At 35.5% G+C, this 21033-nt stretch overlaps 1 protein-coding gene across 1 annotated transcript; it reads left to right on the top strand.

Moving 5' to 3' along the window:
* Window positions 1-6194: 6194 nt before the first annotated feature.
* LOC138150272 (olfactory receptor 2H2-like) lies at window positions 6195-7465 on the top strand. Its single transcript, XM_069073691.1, has one exon. The coding sequence runs from the start codon at window positions 6494-6496 to the stop codon at window positions 7445-7447; it is 954 nt and encodes a 317-aa protein (XP_068929792.1). The 5' UTR covers window positions 6195-6493; the 3' UTR covers window positions 7448-7465.
* Window positions 7466-21033: the final 13568 nt, after the last annotated feature.

The raw sequence follows: 21033 nt of genomic DNA on the forward strand, positions 1-21033 counted from the left end.
TCTTTTTAATAAATGGTAATATTTTATCTATACCAAAATTGTTTTAAAATAAATTTCTTGATGATTTATTATCCCTAAATGCTTGATTTGTATACCTATTTTATATATCTGTATACCCAGGGTTCCCTTAAGAAGGTTGCAGGTAGAAAATATTTAAGAAGCCCTAATCTAAAGGATGTATGTAATGACATAATAATGAAAGAAATACAGATGTACAGATGTGTGCATGTGTGTATGTACATAATAGAGAGGCTAAAATAAGTTTTAGGGTTTTTTTTAAATCAATTATCAGGTTTCTCAGATTCATGTAATCACCATATAGAAAAAAAGATAACTTACATGAAGGCATAAGAGAACCTTGAACTCAGTGTGTGCTGAGTACAAATAAATCTATGATGTATTCTAACCTGCCAATGTGTTCCCACCTTGCTGTTCAGTGAATATTCATGGATGTTTACTCCCACCCCTGGAATATTTTGTATGCAACTCCCCTAATTGATGAGTATAATGTTGACTAGAACCTTGGTGGTGGAGTTGGAACATGACATATAGGGCCTTTCTCTTAACAGCACTGAATTATCTCACCATCATATATCCATGGGTAAGATCCAGACCTCTCTTGGTTGAATTGGAATATCTCTTTCCCAGAGGAAGATCTCATATGTGTTTCCTAGTATATTCTAATCTATAGAACATCTCTAATTTCTGTTTGTTATTTGTTTAGATATAAATGGGTTTCATTGGGATTCATCAATTATAATGGTCTGTCTGGTCATGAAATCTGCATTTCATGACCAGGGGTAAAGCTAGTAAAAGTAAACCAAGGTCTATTGTTTGCCATTTTAAGGGTCTTTTTGTTCATAAAAACATCTTCTCCTAGAATACTCATCTTGGGCGGGGGGGGCAGGTGGAGATCTAATTCTGAGAAGTATAGATTTATTAGCCTTGTAATCCTCTCTAATCTCCTCATTGGAATAGCTAAAGTATCCCTAATAGAGAGATGGCCAACCTTCCAGAGATAGCTAGCAATGCCACTTGTGAATTGTATGCAGATAACCCATATGGACATAAGTATTTTTTCATGGTTGCATACACTTTACAAAATAAACATGCATAAATTATTGATTTTTTATATTATCACCAAAACCCAGGAAAAAAAGAGATAGGAGATATTTCATTAAAAAAAAACACAAAATATATACAATAGTTAAAATTAGGAGAGAAAAGGATATCTGGGGAAAATATTTGTAGCAAGTTTCTCTGATAAAAGTCTTAACTCTCCAAGATACAATTTAAATTTATAAAAATATGAGTCATTTCTCCTTAAAAATGGTAAAAGAATAAGTATGGGCAGCTTTCAAAGAAAGAAATTCAAAATATTTTCAACGATATGAAAAGATGCAAATTTTCAATCCTTAGTTCTGAGATGATGGCCCTATTTAAGAAGTAAGATTCTTTTATGCATACATATAAGTATAATATATGCATGTAAATCTATAACACATTGTATTGATAAGTGGATAGACATAAAGATAGAAAAAAAAATATCATAGCTGAAGGTAAATTCTACCTGCACTTTAATTCTACCACTAACAATTTCTAGTCATGTCACCATAAGCAACTCATATAACCTAAGTCTGTTTCCTCATCTGTAAAATGTGAATACTGATACTTCACAACATATTTAAGAGGATTAGTTGACCTAATGCATATATATGCATACATTATTGCATATAAAATATATTATATGTATATATAAACATGCAAACATATACACATATAGTTATACACTAAATATTTGCACATATATGTACACATTTGTGTATATGAATATCAGACTCAGTCTGTCCTGGACATTAAGCAGGTGAGAATGGTGTCTAGGATTTAAGTAAAGGTGCCACTTTAGAACTCTTTGATAGCTCAGTTGGTAGAGCAAAGGACTATAGCCATACATAGATGATCTGGATATCCTTAGGTTGTTCCTTCAAATACAGTTCAAAGGATATGATATCATTTGAGTAGCTAAATGGTGCAGTGGATAGAATGCTGACCCTTAAATCAGGAAGACTCATCTTCCTGACTTCAAATCTGGCTTCAGACACTTACTAGCTGTGTAACCTTGGTCAAGTCACTTAACCTAGATTACCTCATTTTACTGATCTAAAGAATGAACTGGAGAAGGAAATGGCAAACCCTTCCAGTATCTTTGCTAAGAAAACCCCAAATGGGTTCATGAAGAATTAGACACAGTTGAATAATGGTAACAACAGCTCTAGAGGATAGACATGGGGGCATGACCATTTTGGAAGAGGAGAATGATGAAAAGGATTAGATCAGTACTAAGCCTGAGAAGATACAAAATTCAAGGGAGTGAGCAAATTAAAACTGATTGGTTGTCTTCTCTTCAATCATTGCTAGCATTGCAATCTCAACCCACTATCTCATTCTTTAGAAATAGATTGGTCATCATGTCAGTTGGTTGCAAAAAGTAGGTTGTTGAGGGATAAGAGGAAAGAAAAAAAGCTAGTATATAAAATGGCAATAATAAAAGAGTCCTTTCTTATATAAAAAGCAAAAATAGAAATAGAATTAAGAGTCAGAGTTGCTTTTGGAGTAGCTTAGAAATAGGAAATAATGCTAAAAATATGGTCTACTAACAGATGTGAAGGAATCAGGTAAAATTAGAGAAAGACCAAATTTTCAGGAGATTTGCTAATGGATGTAGTGAAAAGAGAGAAAATCAGTGTATTTTCTCAACTACTTCAATTTTGAGTTCACCTTCTTTGTTGACTAGAGAGTCCTAAAAATTTGGAGAATTGTACTTTTCTGAAATACTAAAAAAATATCAAAAGGTGCAGTCATCAGCAAGAGGATAATATCTTCCATCACCTCAGAGATTCTCTTTGTGTATGTCTCTTAGGACACATTTTCTCTTGGCACCTCCATTCAGGCATTAATTGGCTATAGGGGACACTAAATCACTGAGCTATACTATTTCTTTTTATGTCAAACCATTCCTGAGTATTTCTTTGTCTAGAACTACCCTTGCAGTGCTTCAAATTCTTCTCTTGAGCCCAAGAATGATTTGGAGTTCTCAATTTGATCTGGATTTGGAAAACTATAGTGAACTCTTAGAGGACTTAAAAACTTGTGCTCTATGATCCCCACAGAGGATGATCATAAGCCTGGATTATTGACAGATTCTGTCAGGATTTGGACTTGATCCTCTCCCCTATATTTCAAATGTTGTCTCTAATTCTCAGGGCACCTCTGGAAAATAGAAAAGGTAAATAATGAAAATGAAGACCCAGAGTAGTCTTGTTCAGTCATATAATAGGCAAACTAAGCCTAGGACCAATGTAACTTGTTACTTGGTCCTAAGATTTATCTACCAAATAATGTCCCTTTTGAAATACGTTTTTAGAAGCAACTTATAGGAATGAAACTAAACCTGAGAAATTGATACCTGGGAAGATTCTACCTGGCTCTTTTATCAAATATCAAGAAGTTTGTCATTGAGGTATTAGACCTTTATCCACTAATAAAAGAGAAAAGTCCTAATAGATTCAAGAAGGACTGGGATAAATTACTGGATGATAAAACATGTTATAATTGAGTACAAAGAGTGATCACTATGGATCCAAGAAGACCTGGGTTTGAGTTTGACCTCTGGCATTTTCCTAGCAAGTCATTCAAACTCTGAATTTATTTCCTCATTAGTACAATGTGGCTACCATTGCCTCACAAGGTTTTCTACAAGGTTTAATTGAGATAATGCATACAAAATTTTTTTGAAAATCTTAAAATACTACATTAATATCATCTATATTAATACTTAGAGGGAAGTTGGGCATTTTCAAAAGATAGCACTAAACTGCAAAAATTTAATACATATTTAATACTAGTATGATCTCTCAAAATATCAGCAGACCAGGCTTGATTAAGTGGATTGCTATATGTGCCAGGTGCTATGCTAAGTGTTTTACAATTATTATCTTATTTGATCCTCTCAACAATCCTGTGAGATAGATGTTACCTTTATTCCCATTTTACAACTGAAGAAACTGAGGTAAATGCTGGTAAGTGACATGGCTAGGGTCCCATAGCTGATGTCAAATTTGAATTCAGGTCTTCCTGAATCTATGTCCCATGTTGTATCCACTGCACCATATAGCTGTTCATTTTTATGGATTCCATAGAGAGGTTGATGAGTTCTTCCTCTTTGAAAGTCTTTAAGCAAAGACTGGATGACCACTTGCCAGGTATGTTATAGTTGCCTAAAATTTCACTGAAAACCTTAGTAAAATTTTATCCCACTAAAAAAAAATCCTTTGGAGTAGATAATACTTTGAAATTTTTAATCATTTACACCTCTGTATGCATGATAGGAGAGTGTATTTTTGAGAGAGTAAAAAGGAGATGAGGGGCACACTAGGCTTTTCAGTGGAGATAGAAAAATAGGCAAAAAGTATGTAGATAAAAATTCATAGCAGTCATTGCTCATGGGAACATTTCCTGTTTATAAATCAATGTTCCTGTAAATTCTTACATATGCATGAAACATAAATATGAGTGATTATAAATGCAGGCAGCCTTTAGAGCAGGGAGACTGGATTTATGAGTCTTATACTATTAAGCAGTGAGATGAGGTGAAGTTTAAGGAAAGGAGAGAAGGAACAGGAGACCATTGAGAAGAAAAATGCTATATTGTATGCTCACTTTTTGATATATTAAATGGATATGAATGCTTAAAATGGCCTATTATGCAATTAAGCAGATGGGGGGAAGTCATCATTCTGCCCCTAGCATCTATTCCATACTTACTGCGCCATGACTCACAAATAGTAAATAATATTCAGGTAGGTAGGGAGCCAGCTGAATGCCTCACAATTAGCAGAAACCTGCCTGTTTATTTCTAAAGCTGAATCTTAATTGATTGTCCCAGGAAAAAGAAGTTTGATTAACAAGAGATCAAAACTCTAAATAGATGCTTGGTTAAGGAATTTCAGGGAATTATGAGAAGAAATAATTTAAGAATGAACACTTTATTGTTGAATATTTCATTCAGTTTGGGTTAAACAGTTTTATATATGCTCCTAAAATAAATCTTAACCTAGAATCGATTGACTTATTTTTAAAACCTTTTGATAATTATGTTTCAATATAATTAATTTCCTTCTATAATCCTATATATTCTATTTTATGCATTTAAAACTTTATTCTGAGGAGTCCATAGGTTTCACCAGACTGACAAAGGATTCTATAGCACACAAAAATATTTAGCACTAGCTGTAATATTCTTAGGCTGAAAAGATTATTTGATACGCAAAATGCCCTTTGACATTACACATAATTCCCAGCCCCTATCTAGTAGACTGCCATGTGTCATACTGCTTCTTCTCCTTGTAACCAGGCTTAAATAAGTATAAATCCCAAACTGGCAAGTGAGGAATGTAGTTTTTGTTTAAAGATGAATTTCTTCAATATAAGGATTTTAGGCAATGGGAATGAGTTATGAAAAAATGTCCTTTTTATAGAACAAGTTTATTTAAGCAGACAAAAATGAATGCCTTATCAGTTATATCATATATTTAACTAAATTCTTGTCTAAAGATAGAAATGACCATGATGGTTCCCTTATATACATCACCAGATGTGGGATGGTATTACCTCTTTTAATCTTCCCACCTATCATAGTCTATCTCAATTTGATGTTAGAATCGTATTTTTTATGCTTTGTTTTTGAGTAAGTTGTTGGCATAGTTCAAAAGGATGAGGAAAGAGACATGAAAAATAGACAGGCAGGGAATAATGAAACATAAGAAAAATATGGTGTAGAAATGGCAAATAATGCAGTTGGAGAGAAAAAGAGTCAAAATAATAAAAAGGGAGATTAAAGAAATATGAACACATATTATATGTCCAACATTGTGATAAATACTCTAATTGTGAATTCAAAAGCAAGACTATATTAGGCATTCTTGTAACAGCAGTGTTACAATAATCTGTAGCCACTAGATTTCATTAAATATTTGTTGATCTGATATTTTTAAGAAAGAAAAGAAGACATACAAATATAGCTGGAAATGAGGGGAGAATGAGCAGAGACATATAGAGGGATACAGATTTTGAGACAAGAAAACAAAGAGATATAAGATAGAGATGTGGTGGTGGGTATCAGAGAATGCTTTCTATTAATCATAACTCAGAAAAGAACCAGTTACTAAGGTTTTTCAGGATTTTAGCAATTGACTCCAACCTTGAAACAGTCTGGTTTTCAAAGAAGCCTTGCTCTAAAAGATCCCATGATAATACTTTGTTTCTGATTCTTTACCATTTTTTTCTTCCCAAAAGAAGATGTCATGATTTTAGGACAGCAAGGAAACTGAAAAGGCCAGCTTTTTTAAATCATGCTTTTAATTGAAGAATTATTGACTAGAAGAGTGTGTTTTTTGTCTCTGAAACAATATTGGAAAAGGATACCCACAGAAAAATGAACAGAATATATAATTTGAGTTCCAGAGGATATTTTATCCTGGTGGGGTTCTCTGACCATCCTCAGCTGGAGAATATACTATTTTGGTTTATACTGTTTTTTTATTGTTTGACCATTGTGGGTAACATGACCATCATCCTTATTTCCTCCCTGGAACCTAGACTCCATACTCCCATGTATTTCTTCCTCTCCAATCTTTCCCTACTAGAGCTCTGTTTCACCACCAGCTGTGTTCCTCAGATGTTGTTCAATCTTTGGGGGCCAGAGAAGACAATCAGTTACATTGGTTGTGCCATTCAACTGTATGTATTCTTGTGGCTTGGAGCCACTGAGTGTATTCTACTTGTTATTATGGCTGTGGATCGTTCTGTGGCAATCTGTCGACCTCTACATTATGTCTCCATCATGCACCCCAGACTCTGTCTTCAGATGGTAATTCTGGCATGGGGAAGTGGCCTGATTCAATCAATTATCCAGATACCATCTACCTTACATTTGCCTTTCTGTCTTCACCACAGAGTGGATGATTTTGTATGTGAGGTACCAGCCATGATTCGTCTATCCTGCGGGGACACTACATATAATGAGATTCAGCTATCTGTATCTAGCGTCATTCTCCTGGTAGTTCCTTTGATCCTCATCCTAATCTCCTATGGTGCCATCACCAAAGCAATCCTGAAGGTGAAGTCAACTGCTGCGCAGAGGAAGGCAATTGGCATCTGTGGCTCCCACCTTCTAGTGGTATCCCTTTTTTATTGTACTGTCACAGTTGTCTACCTTCAACCCAAGGGTCAATATAGCCAGAAACAGGGAAAATTCTTTACTCTCTTCTACACAGTAGTCACCCCGACACTCAATCCCCTAATCTATACTTTAAGAAATAAGGAAGTAAAGATAGCATTAAAGCAGTTAGGAAAGAGAAACTGCATCTCCTGGGAGATCTGTAGATGATAAAATGAAAACATAGAAAATTAATGATAGAAATTCACACACAAATATATTCATGTACAGATATATAATGTATAGATGCACACAAATGTTTACACAATATCTAGCCACAAGGTAATTGCAAAGATAAATAAAAAATAAAGACCACCTCAGAAGGTTCCTGCTCTCAGTTCCTCTTTAACAAGCCATCTTTAATAAGCTCCATATCCTTTTTGGCTTTTACACTTTTAGATATTCAGGTTTAAAATTAAACCCTTTCTAATGCTCCTGGGGAAAGCTTTGTTTTTTTGGAGGGCAATTGGAGTTAAGTAACTTGTCCACTGTTACATGGCTAGTTTTTTTTGTGTGGTTGTTAAGTGTCTGAGGCCAGAACTGAACTTAGGTCCTCCTGACTCTGGGGCCAGCGCTTTACTCACTGGGTCACCTAGCTGCCCCCCTCCTGGGGAAACTTGATTTTAGCTCAAATTGAGACCATGATTCATGATTCACATCAAGCTCAAGAGGACAGAAAGAGATTGTGTACAGAAAAGTATAGAAATTGGAAGTACAAGACTCATTAAGGAGGTACCCTAAAGTGTGTTATTGGTTACTTTTACCACTATTTAATTTTTTTAATAAAAAGAAATAGTAGACAGCACAAAAACATAGTTAAGTTGGACAAAAGATCCAGTTTCAGGGATTCTTAGATTTTATTCTCCATAGTATCAAGAATAAATGTGCAATGGGGTGGCTAGGTGGTGCAGTGAATAGAGCACTGGTTCTGGAATCAGGAGGACCTGAGTTCAAATCCAGCCTTAGACACATAACATTTATTTGTCATGTGACCTTGGACAAGTCACTTAGCCCAAATTGCCCTGCCTTCCCCCCTCCAAAAAAAAAACAACCAAAAAAATAAATAAAAAAGATACATTTTTAAAATATATTTTAAAAAAGAATAAATGTGCACCAGCATTTTTATGTGGTAACTCTTGAATACAACCTTCACTTGGGTTTAACTTAAAGCAATAATTCTGATCTCTCTGTAGCCACATCCCAACTGGTCATTGACACAGACTTCATTCAACCAAGTGATTAATCAAACTGATCATAAAAATTAAAAAAAAATCATAAAAGAAAGTTTCCCAGAAATGTAAGGGAAAATATGATAAAATAACATGAGACAATCCACAGAACACCAATAGAAAGAAAACAAATATTTAATTCATCAAGGAACAATAGAGGCAAACTTTGGAATAACATATCCCAAGAGAACATATTTTAAGGAAAACAAGAAAAAACTGCTCCCATTTCAATAAAAATCTACCATAACAACAGAGGGTTATGCTTGATTTAGAAGAAATCAAAGGGGAAAATAGAAATAGAAAATAGAATATGACCAAAAGCAAAGATAATCTACTTATATCACAAAATAGCACATCTTACAAAGCAAGGCACATTTGTAAAATTAAAGCAGTAAAAAGAAAGAATTCATAATAAAATATTGATTCAGTATTCAGTGGAAGTAAATAATTTAAGTGATTCTTTTAAAAAGATCTGAAGTCATCACGATATTCAACATGTCAACTCATCATGCAGAAAAAAATCAAGCATTTAACAATAGCAATGAAAGACTAAGAAATTATGTGTGTGTGTGCACACACATATATTATTCATGAACATCTTTATTTCTTTTCATTTCTTAATCTTTCATTGCTATGTGAACCTGCTTGACTTTGTTCTTTTTGCTCAGTTTGCTTTTTCAATACTTCTGACTTCTTTCAAAGGAATAATTCAAATTCTTCCCTTTTACTGGACACTTTATAATTATTATTTTATTTTTCAAAATTATGATTATAATGGTTCTCCACTTTGCATGGGGCTGGACAAAGCTACAAGCATTGATGGATAAATCATTTACTTTCTGAATTATATATTGTCTAAGAGACATCGAGAAAAAACTGAGGACAAAAATGGACTAAATATTCTATAGGAAAAATCAGGAAAAGAGTAGAAGTAAGAAATGGATTAATATGCCAGGTACAACCTTATGAGGTACAGTTCCAGAAAGCAATTCTCAGAGGTAAATTACTGTTTCTGCAAAGTAATATTGACAAAATTTTAAGTGAACATTAATAAACTGAGAAATTGAGAAGACTAAAAATTTAAAAAAATCCTTAACCCTAAAATAAGTGCAAAAGAAGAAACCTTGATGGGGGAGAAATATTTGGGGGGTAAAGAATTATACAGTCTGTACACAAAAGCAATAAAGAGACTAACAAATTCAATAAATGTTTAGTTAACTGAAAAAGAAACTGAATAAGGGGGAAATAGAAGAAGATGGTGGAATAGCAGCTTTGTGCAAACTTCTTTAACCTTAAACTTCAAAACAAAGGAATTATGAGAGAATAATAGAACAATTAGAGCTGATTCCACAAGATAGAACACCTCCAAACAAGGTAAAACAAGCATGAATTAATACTAAAAGAATTTTAAAGTTCTCACTCAGCATTCCCACCTCCAGCCCTCAATCTACTCTACAACAATGAATACAAGCTAACTTGTAACCAAGGACATGACAATAGAGATTCCATTCATCTTTTGGTGACTGCCTCTGACCAAACACCCCCCTCCTACTGCACAAGTGGTGTCAAACACTGTCACTTATCCATATAAAAGAAAGTATGATAAGGGACCAAACAATTGAAACACATGTGCTAGAAATCACAACTGTGAAATACCACCTCATACCACACAAATTAGTAATATGACAAGGAAAATGTTGGAGAGAATGTGGGAAAATTGGGACACTTAGCTTTAGCACTATTGGTGAAGGTGAGAAGTGATCCAACCATTCCAGAGAGTGTTGTAACTGTGCCCAATGAGTAACCAAACTATGCATACCCTTTGATTCAGCAATACCACTAGTAGGTCTGTATCCCAAAGAGATCATAAAAAAGGGATAAAAAGGATATACATGTACAAAAATATTTATAATAGTCCTTTTTATGGTGACAAAATTATTTATTTACAAAAATATTTATAATAGTCCTTTTCATGGTGACAAAATTTTAGAAAGTGAGGGCTACCAATTGGGTAATGATTGAACAAGTTGTGATATATGAATATAATAGAATATAATTGTGCAATAAGAAATGATGAACACATTTCAGAAAAAAACTAGAAAGACTTGTACAAACTGATGCAAATGGAAATAATGAGATCTAAGGAAATACCATGTACAACTTCAGCAACATCATGAGATGATCAACTATGAATGACTCAGTTTTCTTCAGCCACATAGAGATTCAAGACAAGTGCCAAGGACTTGTGGCAGTGACAGTGGCTGCAGTGGTTGCTTCCTGAGCTCTTAACCCACGGAGATGGTGGGTCAAGTGGAAGATCAGAGTGGCTGATCAGAGGGGGATTGCAAAAATCTCTTTGCTGCTGCTGAGGCAGGATTTTCTTTCTTTACCTGTACCTGGACATGGGAGGCAGTTCTGAGGCAAGGAACAAAATTGATGTGGTAGATCATGGTGCAACAGTGGAGGATTCCTTCTCACAACTGAAAGGCAAAAAAAAAATGATAGTGATCACTCACAGGCCAGGAGAGGAGTAAACACCTCTCCTTTAATCCTACCACCTTGGAAGAACTGAAAATTTATAGATCTCTAGAAAGATCTCTGAAAACAGCTCCAAAAACCCCTAAAACTTGGGACAATACATGCTCCACACTGGAACCAGAGCCCTACCTTAACAAAGAGGTAAAAAGTCAAGTAATTGGCTGGGAAAATGAGCAAACAGTGGAGAAAATCAGACTACAGAGTATTACTTTGGTTACAAGGAAGATGAAAACATACAACTAGGAAAAGACAACAAAGTCAAAGCTCCTACATCAAAATTCTCCAAGAAAAATTTGAAATGGTCACAAGCCATAGAAGAGCTCAAAAAAAGATTTTGAAAACAAAGAGAAATAAAAATCAAGAGAAATAAAGGAGAAAATGGGAAGATAAATGAGAGTGATGCAAGAACATCATGAAAAACAAGTTGACAGTTTGCTAAAGGAGACCCAAAAATGCTGATGAAAAATAAACACTTTAAAAAAAATAGACTAACCCAAATAGAAAAAGAGATCCAAAAAGCCAATGAGGAGAAGAATGCCTTAAAAAACAGAACTGGTCAAATTTAAAGGAGGTCCAAAAGCCCACTGAAGAAAATAATGCCTTAAAAACTAGAATGGAGCAAATGGAAGCTAATTACTTTATGAGAAACCAAGAAGCAAAAAAAAATAAAAGAATGAAAAAAATAGAAGACAAATGTGAAATATCTCATTAGAAAGCCCACTGACCTGGAAAATAGATCCAAGAGAGATAATTCAAAAATTATTGTACTACCTGAAAGCCATGATAAAAAAAATGAGCCCAGATATTTTCTTTTAAGAAATTACTAAGGAAAACTGCCCTGATGTTCTAGAATCAGAGGATAAAATAGAAACTGAAAGGATTCACCTATCACCTCCTGAAAGAGATCTCAAAAGGAAACAAGAAGGCAAAAAGGAATGGGGTCAACCTTACTTTCATTGAATTTGGCTTAAGGAGGGAATAACATGCAGACTAAATTGGGTATCTTACATACAGGAAAGTAGGGGGAAAGGGGATAAAAGGGGATGATAGAAGGGAGGGCAGATTGGGGGGAAGGTAGTTAGAAGCACACACTTTTGAAAAGAGACAGGGACAAAGTAGAAAATAGAACAAGTCCAGGGCATTTAGGATGGAGGAAAATATAGTCAGTCATTCACAATATATTCACTATGGAAATGTTTTGCATAACTACACATGGACAACCTATATTGAATTGCTTATCTTCCCATTAAGGGTGTGTGATGAGGGAAGAAGGGAAAGAATCTGGAATTCAAAGTTTTAAAATCAAATGTTTTCTTAATATTATTATTATTATTTACATACACTGGGAAATAAGATATACAAGCACTGAGGTATTGAGATCCATCTTGCCCTACTGGAAAGTTGGAGGGGGAATAGGAGAGGATATAGGACAGAGCACATTTGGGGAGGGGCAGATTGAGAGAAATGATGGTCAGAAGCAAAACACATGTGAGAAGGAAAAGGAAGGAAAGAGAATTAAAAATATAAACAGGGAGGAAAATAGGAAGGAAAGAAAGACACAGTTAGGAATCATAACTGTGAATGTGAATGGCATGAACTCTCCCATAAAATGGAAGCAGATAACAGAGTGGATTAAAAACCATTATCCTACAATATGTTGTTTACAAGAAACACATTTGAAGCAGAGAGGTACACAAAGAATAAAGGTAAAAGGCTGGATCAGAATAAATTATGCTTTAGCTGAAGTAGAAAAAGTAGGGATAGTAATCCAGATCTCAGACAAATGAAAAGTAAAAATAGATTGAATTAAATTGATAAGGAAGGAAACTACATCCTGCTAAAAGTTACCATAGATAATGAAGTAATATCAATACTAAACATATATGCACCAGGTAGTATAGCATCCAAATTCTTAGGGGAGAAGTTAAGTGAATTACAAGAAGAAACAGACAACAAAACTATACTGGTGGGGGACCTGAACCTCCCTGTCACAGAACTAGACTAATATAACCACAAAATAAATAAGAAATAAATTAAGGAGGTGAATAGAATCTTAGAAAAGTTAGACATGGTAGACCTCTGGAGAAAATTGAATGGGAATAGAAAGGTACATACCCTTTTTTCAGAGATACATGGTACCTGCATAATCATTGACCATGTACTATGACATAAAAACCTCACAATACAATACAGAAAGGCAAAAATATTAAATATATCCTCTTCAGAAAATAATGAAACAAAAATACATGTAATAAGGACCATGGAAAGATTAATAAAAATTCACTGGAAACTAAATAATCTAATCCTAAAGAGTGAGTGGGTGTAAAACCAATCACAGACAGCTCTCCTGAGGATTGTTGCTGTGAATAACTTTAAGGATCTAATCTCATAGCATAGTGAACTCTCAATTTGTTCAGCAATAAAATAAAGCATAACATTTAAGAAACTAAAGCACAACATTCACAACAATATAGCATAACAATTTATTACTGAGGTGGTCACATAGTCTTAAATATAACATATCATTCAGTAAGTTACAATCTCCTCAGGCAATACAGAGTGTCCAAGTAGTCTTTCATCTTGACTGGAGACTGAATTCCAATCATCTTTAAGTCAATCATCCTTAAGTCAATTATCCTTAAGGGGTAACAGAAAGTACAAACACCAATCCACCTCTAGGTCACAGTAAGTCACAATCTCATCAGTCAATACAGAGTACTCAAGTAAAGTCTTCTTTCATCTGAACTTGAAGTTTCCAAACTCCACAGCTCCTTTTCCACAGACTGACTGCCACTAGCACTTGCCTGGATTCAACTGACTCTTGTCTGGACTCACACATAGGCAGCTCTCCACTCCTGCTGCATACAGCTTATGCTTACAGCTCCAAGGTCTTCAAAGTTTCTGTTTCTAGGAAGACAAAGCTTAACAGAGCTACAACAATATTTACACACATTAAGCTTAACAGAGCTACAATAATATTTACATACATTACTGGCATTATCATCTTATTTCACTTTCTGTCTGACAAAGTAACTAACACAATTCAACAGACAGAATGCTTTTGTCTGATAGAGTAGCACAGATCAACAGACAGAGTGTTTTTGTCTGACAAAGTAGCATAAATCAACAGAGTGTTTCTGTTTGACAAAGTAACACTAACACAGATCATGAGTTGGAGAGGTAATGTTCTTGAAGCAGAGATAGCATTTGGGAAACTTCTGCAATCGCCAAAGCTAGAGGTCCGTGACTTGAACTAACAAGAGAGCTACATGAGTAGAAGATCTATAAAACCTTCAGTAATTTAAGTAAACCTCCTATGCTTCAGCTTATTCCTTTGTAAAAAGAAGTGTTTGGATTGGACAGTTTCTGAAATTCTTTTTCATTCTGGCTCTGTGATGCTATGATCATAAAAAGAAAATGCAATATGTGAGGTGAAGGTAGCTAAAATAAAATCTGGCAACTCCATAGATATGTGGTATGAGAGAAAGTGAGGAGCTGAGGATGATAGCATGTTGAGAAACAGGTAACTCCATGGATATTGTTGCCCTTGATAGTAATCAGGAAGTTTAGGGGAAAAGGGAAATTGAGGGGAAAAATAATGTAATGAGATCTGATATTCAGGTTGCAATACACTCATCTTCTACCAGTCCTGTTAATCATTCCATCCCACTTTAAAAAAGGAGGGGGGAGCAGAGTGGATGGGAGGAAGATTAAGGATTTCTTAGAAAAAACTGAACTGAAAGATAAAGCTCATTGGCTAAGTATAGTCTGCCATAGTCACAATATAAAGGACACAGTGTTTGGGGACACTAGGTATAGGAACCTTCAGGCAGGAGAGTTGTGTGAATTTTGCCTTGGTAATTTCTGTGGATGTCTAGAAGGCAGTTCAGTTTGGTTTAGTCCTGAATTATCAGCAACACCCAGAGTAATAAATCATGGGTGGCAGAGATGGAAGAGTAGTGAGTGACAATGAGCAAAAGACATGATATAACTATTTTGGCAACAAGCTCATTCTTGTTTTCTAGAATAGGGCTTCTTAAACTTTTTCCACTGGTGACCCCTTTTCACTTTTCAGCAGTATTCATTGGTGTTATGTATCTTGACAACATGTGTGCATGCTGTGTGTTCAGAACCAAGGCTGCAGTGAAGTTGTATTATTCAAGATGGGCAAATGTTGCCAGAAATACCTTGGATTCATTATGTCTTTGAATTTTAGTTAATTTTTGGCATTGTGTTAGAAACCCTACACTATTGCCAATTTTTTGCCACCCTGTATGGGATCCTGACCAACAGTTTAAAAAGCACATCAGAAGGTGGAATGTAGCATATTCTTAGCCACTGACCTGTTGATTATACACCTCTTAGAGTCAAACTATAGCCCCTCCACCTCCAACTTTGGAGACTGCTGCTCTAGAGCACTGGGTTTCAAACTCTAGTCAGAAAACACCATTAAAGTCTTTGGTAAAAGAACTTACATGAATCATCCATACTTCTATCTACCCTTCTACATGCACAAACTGTATTGTTGACCAAAACTATCTTCCTTGGTGGACCATGCACTTTCATATGCTTTCCCCTATTTAATTTTACTCTTGACATTTTGTACTTTAGGGAAAGGAAAGGCAGGGGGACAAGGGTAGTTTTTGATGGTGACATTATGGTTTCTTTACTGGGACAATTTGGGGAAGGGAAGTATAATGAAAAAAGAAAATAAGCAGAACTACTCTTTCATTTCAGCTAAGATTTTTATACCTTTTTCCCCCTTCTCCCTTATGCCTATGGGAGGGGATCATCTCCATGCATCCTAATTTATATCTTGCCATTGGACCCAGATGGCTCTGGAGGAGAAAGTGAGGCTAGTGACTTTGTACATCCTGTCCTCACTTTAAATCCAGTTCACTTGAAAGTCATGGCATCACCTTCCTGATGTCATGATCCTCTTTGAGAATGAAGGACAAAAAACAATCTGTGAGTAGTACCACATGCCCTACAGGGTACACAACTGGTCAGTTTCAGTTGGATAACACAGATTCTTCCTTTCTTTCTTCCTTTTTCCTTCCTTCATTCTTTTTTCTTTTTCCTCTCTTCTCCTTTTTTCCTTCCTCTCAAAAGAATGTAAATTTTTGTAGCTGAAACCTCAAAAGATATTTTGGGGTTTATGGGCTAGATTTCCTTCTTTTCTTTTTTTAAGTTTTTTTTTTTTTACATATATACAGTAGAACACAAGAGAGAATTCAATAAAAAGCAATAAATTTCCATTTCATGAAAACAAATATTACACATTGTTTTCAAAGTTGCCCAGCTTTTCTTTGATTCCTTGTAGGTTTTCTTTTGTTTTCTGATGTGCACTTTTTAATTTTTGTCCTCTCATTCCACAAAGGCTACAATTAAGCCCAGATAGATATAGACATGTATGTATGTATATACACATATACTTGTATGCATACACATATGTGGATATCTATAATCACACATACATTCATACATGTATATGTAAGACTATACTATGCTTATTTCCACTTGTCATCTGTTTCTCTGAAGGTGGATGAAATCTTATTTCTTAAATCCAAGTCTTTATGTTTTTTCTAAATCAACCAGTTCATCATTTCCTACACCATGGCAATATTCTAACCCAATAACATTCTATCTCAGAGATTGTCTATGAAAGTTTTTTTTCTCCCAATTATCTGCATTCCTTCTATTCTTTACTTCATAAGTTTCATTTATACAAGGAAAATTTTTAGTTAAAAGTATTCAACATTATCCATTTTATGCATCAATAGTACTCTCATCTTATAATATAGTTTAAGTTCTGATACTACTGAATCTGTTTCCTTTACATCTCTTTTCCCCTGGTTTCTTTGAAGTTCCTGACCTTGTGAACTTTGTTATTACTTTTTCTAACTCAGTAATTTTTTTTTAATAATCTGATGGGTATAGCCTTAGTGGCATGAACAATAAATGTTACTTCAATTATTTAGATCTAACTTTATTTGAATAAAAAGTGTGTATCTCATTGTTATAGCATTTCTTGAAAGGAACAGGCTTCTCCTACTCTGCAATGAAACCCCCCACACTGTCAGTGAGATGAAAGTTTCTAAGGTGGAGGTTGCCTCCCAACCCCAGTTGCCCCCAAGACATGTTGATTGTCGCTTCTTCAAAATTGACCTGGAAGTATTTGTACTTCATTTGGGCAGCACTTCTGCCTAAGGTCAGGTGTTAGATTTCTTTCTTAAATACATGCATTAAGCAAATTCAAATCTCTCTGGCTTTCGTTGATTGGCCAACAATAGCCCCAACCCCACACCCCACTTGATCACTTTTTGGGCCCTGATGGCTCAGAGTAAATGTAAATAATGATTGTTTCTGCTTTAGCATGAAACCGTTTAGAGCATCTTTCCCTCCCAGGAAGATTTTTTTAACTAGGTAAAAGAGGCCATTCCTTGCCTCATTTCTTATCTTGTCTTAATCACCGAATGGGAATTGCCTCAGTTAAACTGAGACCTGGGAAAGATTTTAACTTAAAAGGGTCAAGGCCTCCCACTGCATCCCAGGCCATCTTCAGTTGTCTGATATATATCTTGCCCCCAGACCCAGATGACTTAAGAGGAGAAAGTAAAGCTGGTGAATTTGTACAGCCCTCTGTCACTTAAATCCAATTCCATGCAATTCCATGGCATCACTTTCCTGATGTAATGGTCCTCTTTGAGAACAAAGAATTAATGAGATGCCTCTGGGAAATCTTCCCATACTTTATTCCACAATTGAGAAGAAGATGGACTGACTCATATCACTCTCTGCCCAAATTTGGATGTTTTATCACATCAATATGACCTTACTGTCCCAATCTTGCATCTATTAATTGCTAAATGTGAAATATTTCTAAGTTAGCACCCCCACCCACTTCACACTTTCCTCTGAGTGCTGACTTTGAATCTTTCCAAAATACCTTGATTTAGACTTTCAAATATCAAATAAAAGAATCTTTAGAGAAAGCATCTTTTTTTAAAAAAAGGTAAATAGTTAATAATTGTGATGAGGTTCAGGCTCTGGGAACACCCCTTGAACTCTGATTGGAATATCCCATTTTGAGGAGGCATTTACATGAGGCCATAAGCCTTACATTGTGTCTGGGCCTAGACCTCTGTTATTAGCCTAGCCTTACACTATCCATCTACTTCCCACCCTTGAGCCTATCAAAATATCAATCCATCCTTGAACTGGCCTAGCCCCACCATTGTCTGTAGTCTCCAAGTAGCCTCCAGCTCTACACCCCTTCCCAGCAGGAAGCACTTTCAGAAGCTGAAATCTTTGCCATTTACCCCAAAGGAATTTGGGTCCCATTTGTTTGAGGGGGAATGATGAGGTGCAGTCTCTGGGAACCCCCAGAGTTGAACTCTGGTTGAATCATCCCATTTTGATGAGGCATTTGCATGAAGTCATAAGCCTTACATTGTGTCTGGGCCTAGACCTCTGTTACTAGCCTAGCCCTCCACTGTCCATCTACTTCCCACCCTTGAGCCTATCAAAATATCAATCCATCCTTGAACTGGCCTAGCCCACCATTGTCTGTAGTTTCCAGGTAGCCTCCAGCAACTTCCCACCTTTAATCACTCATTTACCTCATTAACCCCTTCTGAAGACCCTCCCCAAACTCTTGCTCTAGACCACCCCAAATTCCTCCCACAACCTTCTGTATAAAAGACCCCATCTCACACCATGTGGTGTGAGAGCACCACAGAATATTCTAGCACAGACTTACTCCGTGTCAAATACAAGCGAATTATTAACAAACTTTACTTTTCTTTGGTTAAGAGAAGACTCGAGTCAATTCATTTGGCAAGACCCAGAATGTTGATATTTTTGGGTCTTGAGCATCCTTAACCCTAAACATCATCATTTTATGATGCCCTCTTCAGTTGTAATAATAATATTATTATTTAAGAAACTAAAACAGATGTTATTTAGGCAATGAGCATTTATTAAGGGTATAATGTGTGTCAGGTACTTGGCTAAGTACTCAGAATAAAAGAAAGGCAAAAATCATCCCTGCTCTCAAGGAGTCTAATGGATAACTTATAGCCCCAGGAAACCATTGGGAGACATAATTGAGAGAGAGAAATTGTCCAAAGTGGAAGATGAAATTAAAGAGTTGGAGAAAATGCGCCATCTTTTTCTAAAGAATCAAAATTTATTTTCCTTCATCCAGAAGAGAATAAAAGAAACAACCCATTTTATTATGAAATCTTGTGGTGAAGATAGAAAGCACTCAGTAAATTCTGGTCGACCCTTCTAAAGTGAGTCCTGACCATATCACAAACATAACATTACCTCCCAATCATTTTCTTTTTTTTTTCAAATGCTTTATTAACTTCTGATTTACATCATTCATTTCTGCCAGATTTTGAGTTATACATTTTTTCCCCATTTTTCCCCTACCCACTGCCCCAAAATAGGGATCTCACAGGATATCCCCTCCTCCAATCTGTTCTCTCCCATATCTTCTCCCATACACCCTTTGACTTTTCCAGTAGGACATGGCAGATCTCTATGCCCCAGGCCCTGTATATCTTATTTCTGAATTACAGGTAAAATATTTTTAATAATTATATGTATGTATGTATGTATATATTTAAACATTTGATTTTAAACCTTTGAATTCCAGATACATTCCCTTCCTCCCTTGTCACCTGCTCTTACTGGCAAGATAATCAATTCAGTATAGGTTGTACATGTGTAGCTAATGCAAAACATTACAATAGTTGATATATTGTAAAAAACTGACTATATTTCCATCCCTCCTTTCCCACCTCCCACTTGTTTTATTCTCTACTTTGATCTTGTCCTTTTTCAAAAGTGAGTGCTTCTAACTTCCCTCCCCACCAGCATGCCCACCCTTCCATCATCCACCCTCTCATACCCTTCCCCCCTACTCTCTTGTAGGGTGAGATACCCTATTTAGTGTGTATGTCATTTCCTCCCCAAGCCAAATTTAATGAGAATAAGGTTGACCCATTCCTTTTGTCTTCTTATTCTTCTCCTCCATTGTAACCATTTTCCCTTGCCTCTTCTATATGAGATAGTTTGCCCCATTCTGTCTCTCCCCATCTCCTCTCATTATATTCCTCTCTCACCTCTTAATTTCACCTTTTAAGTATCATCCCTTCCTATTGAATTGGTCCTGTGCCCCTATTTATGTATACCTGTAAACATATATACACACATTCACATATGTATTCATACACCCATATACCATCCAATATAGACACACATATACATATATGTGCATATGCATATATATGTATGTGTGTGTGTATATATATATATGTGTGTGTGTGTGTGTGTGTGTATATATATATATATATATCCCCTTCAACTATTTTCATACTGAGAAAAGCTTCACCAGTTACAATTATAATTTTTCCATGTAGGAATGTTAACAGTTCAACTTGGATAAGTTCCTTATGATTTCTTTTTCCTGTTTACCTTCTCATGCTTCTCTTGCTTCTTGTATCTGAATGTCAAATTTTCTATTCAACTCTTTTTTTTTTCATCAAGAATGCTTGAAAGTACTCTATTCCACTGAATGACCATATTTTCCTCTGAAACATGATACTAAGTTTTGCTGGGTAGGTGATTCTTGGTTTTAATCCCAGCTCCTTTGACCTCTGGAATATCATATTCCATGACTTTCAATCCCTCAGTGTAGAAACTGCCAGATCCTGTGTTATCCTGATTGTTTTCACAATATTCAAATTGTTTCTTCTTGGCTACTTGTAATATTCTCCCCTTGATCTGGGAATTTTGAAACCTGACTATAGTATTCCTAGGAGTTTTCTTTTTGGGATCTTTTTCAGGAGATGATCAGTGGATTCTTTCAACCTCTATTTTGCCCTCTGCTTTTAAAACATCAGGGCAGTTTTCCTTGAGAATTTCTTGGAGGTTGATTTCTAGGTTCTTGTTTTGATCATGACTTTCAGGTAGTCCAAT

The sequence above is a fragment of the Petaurus breviceps genome, unplaced genomic scaffold, assembly GCF_028583685.1.
Source record: "Petaurus breviceps papuanus isolate PSGF00001 unplaced genomic scaffold, PetGlider_PUasm1.0 90865, whole genome shotgun sequence".
NCBI lineage: Eukaryota > Metazoa > Chordata > Mammalia > Diprotodontia > Petauridae > Petaurus > Petaurus breviceps.

Excerpts from the sequence above, each read along its gene's own strand:
- LOC138150272 (XM_069073691.1), top strand. The coding sequence starts at position 6,494 with ATGAACAGAATATATAATTTGAGTTCCAGAGGATATTTTATCCTGGTG.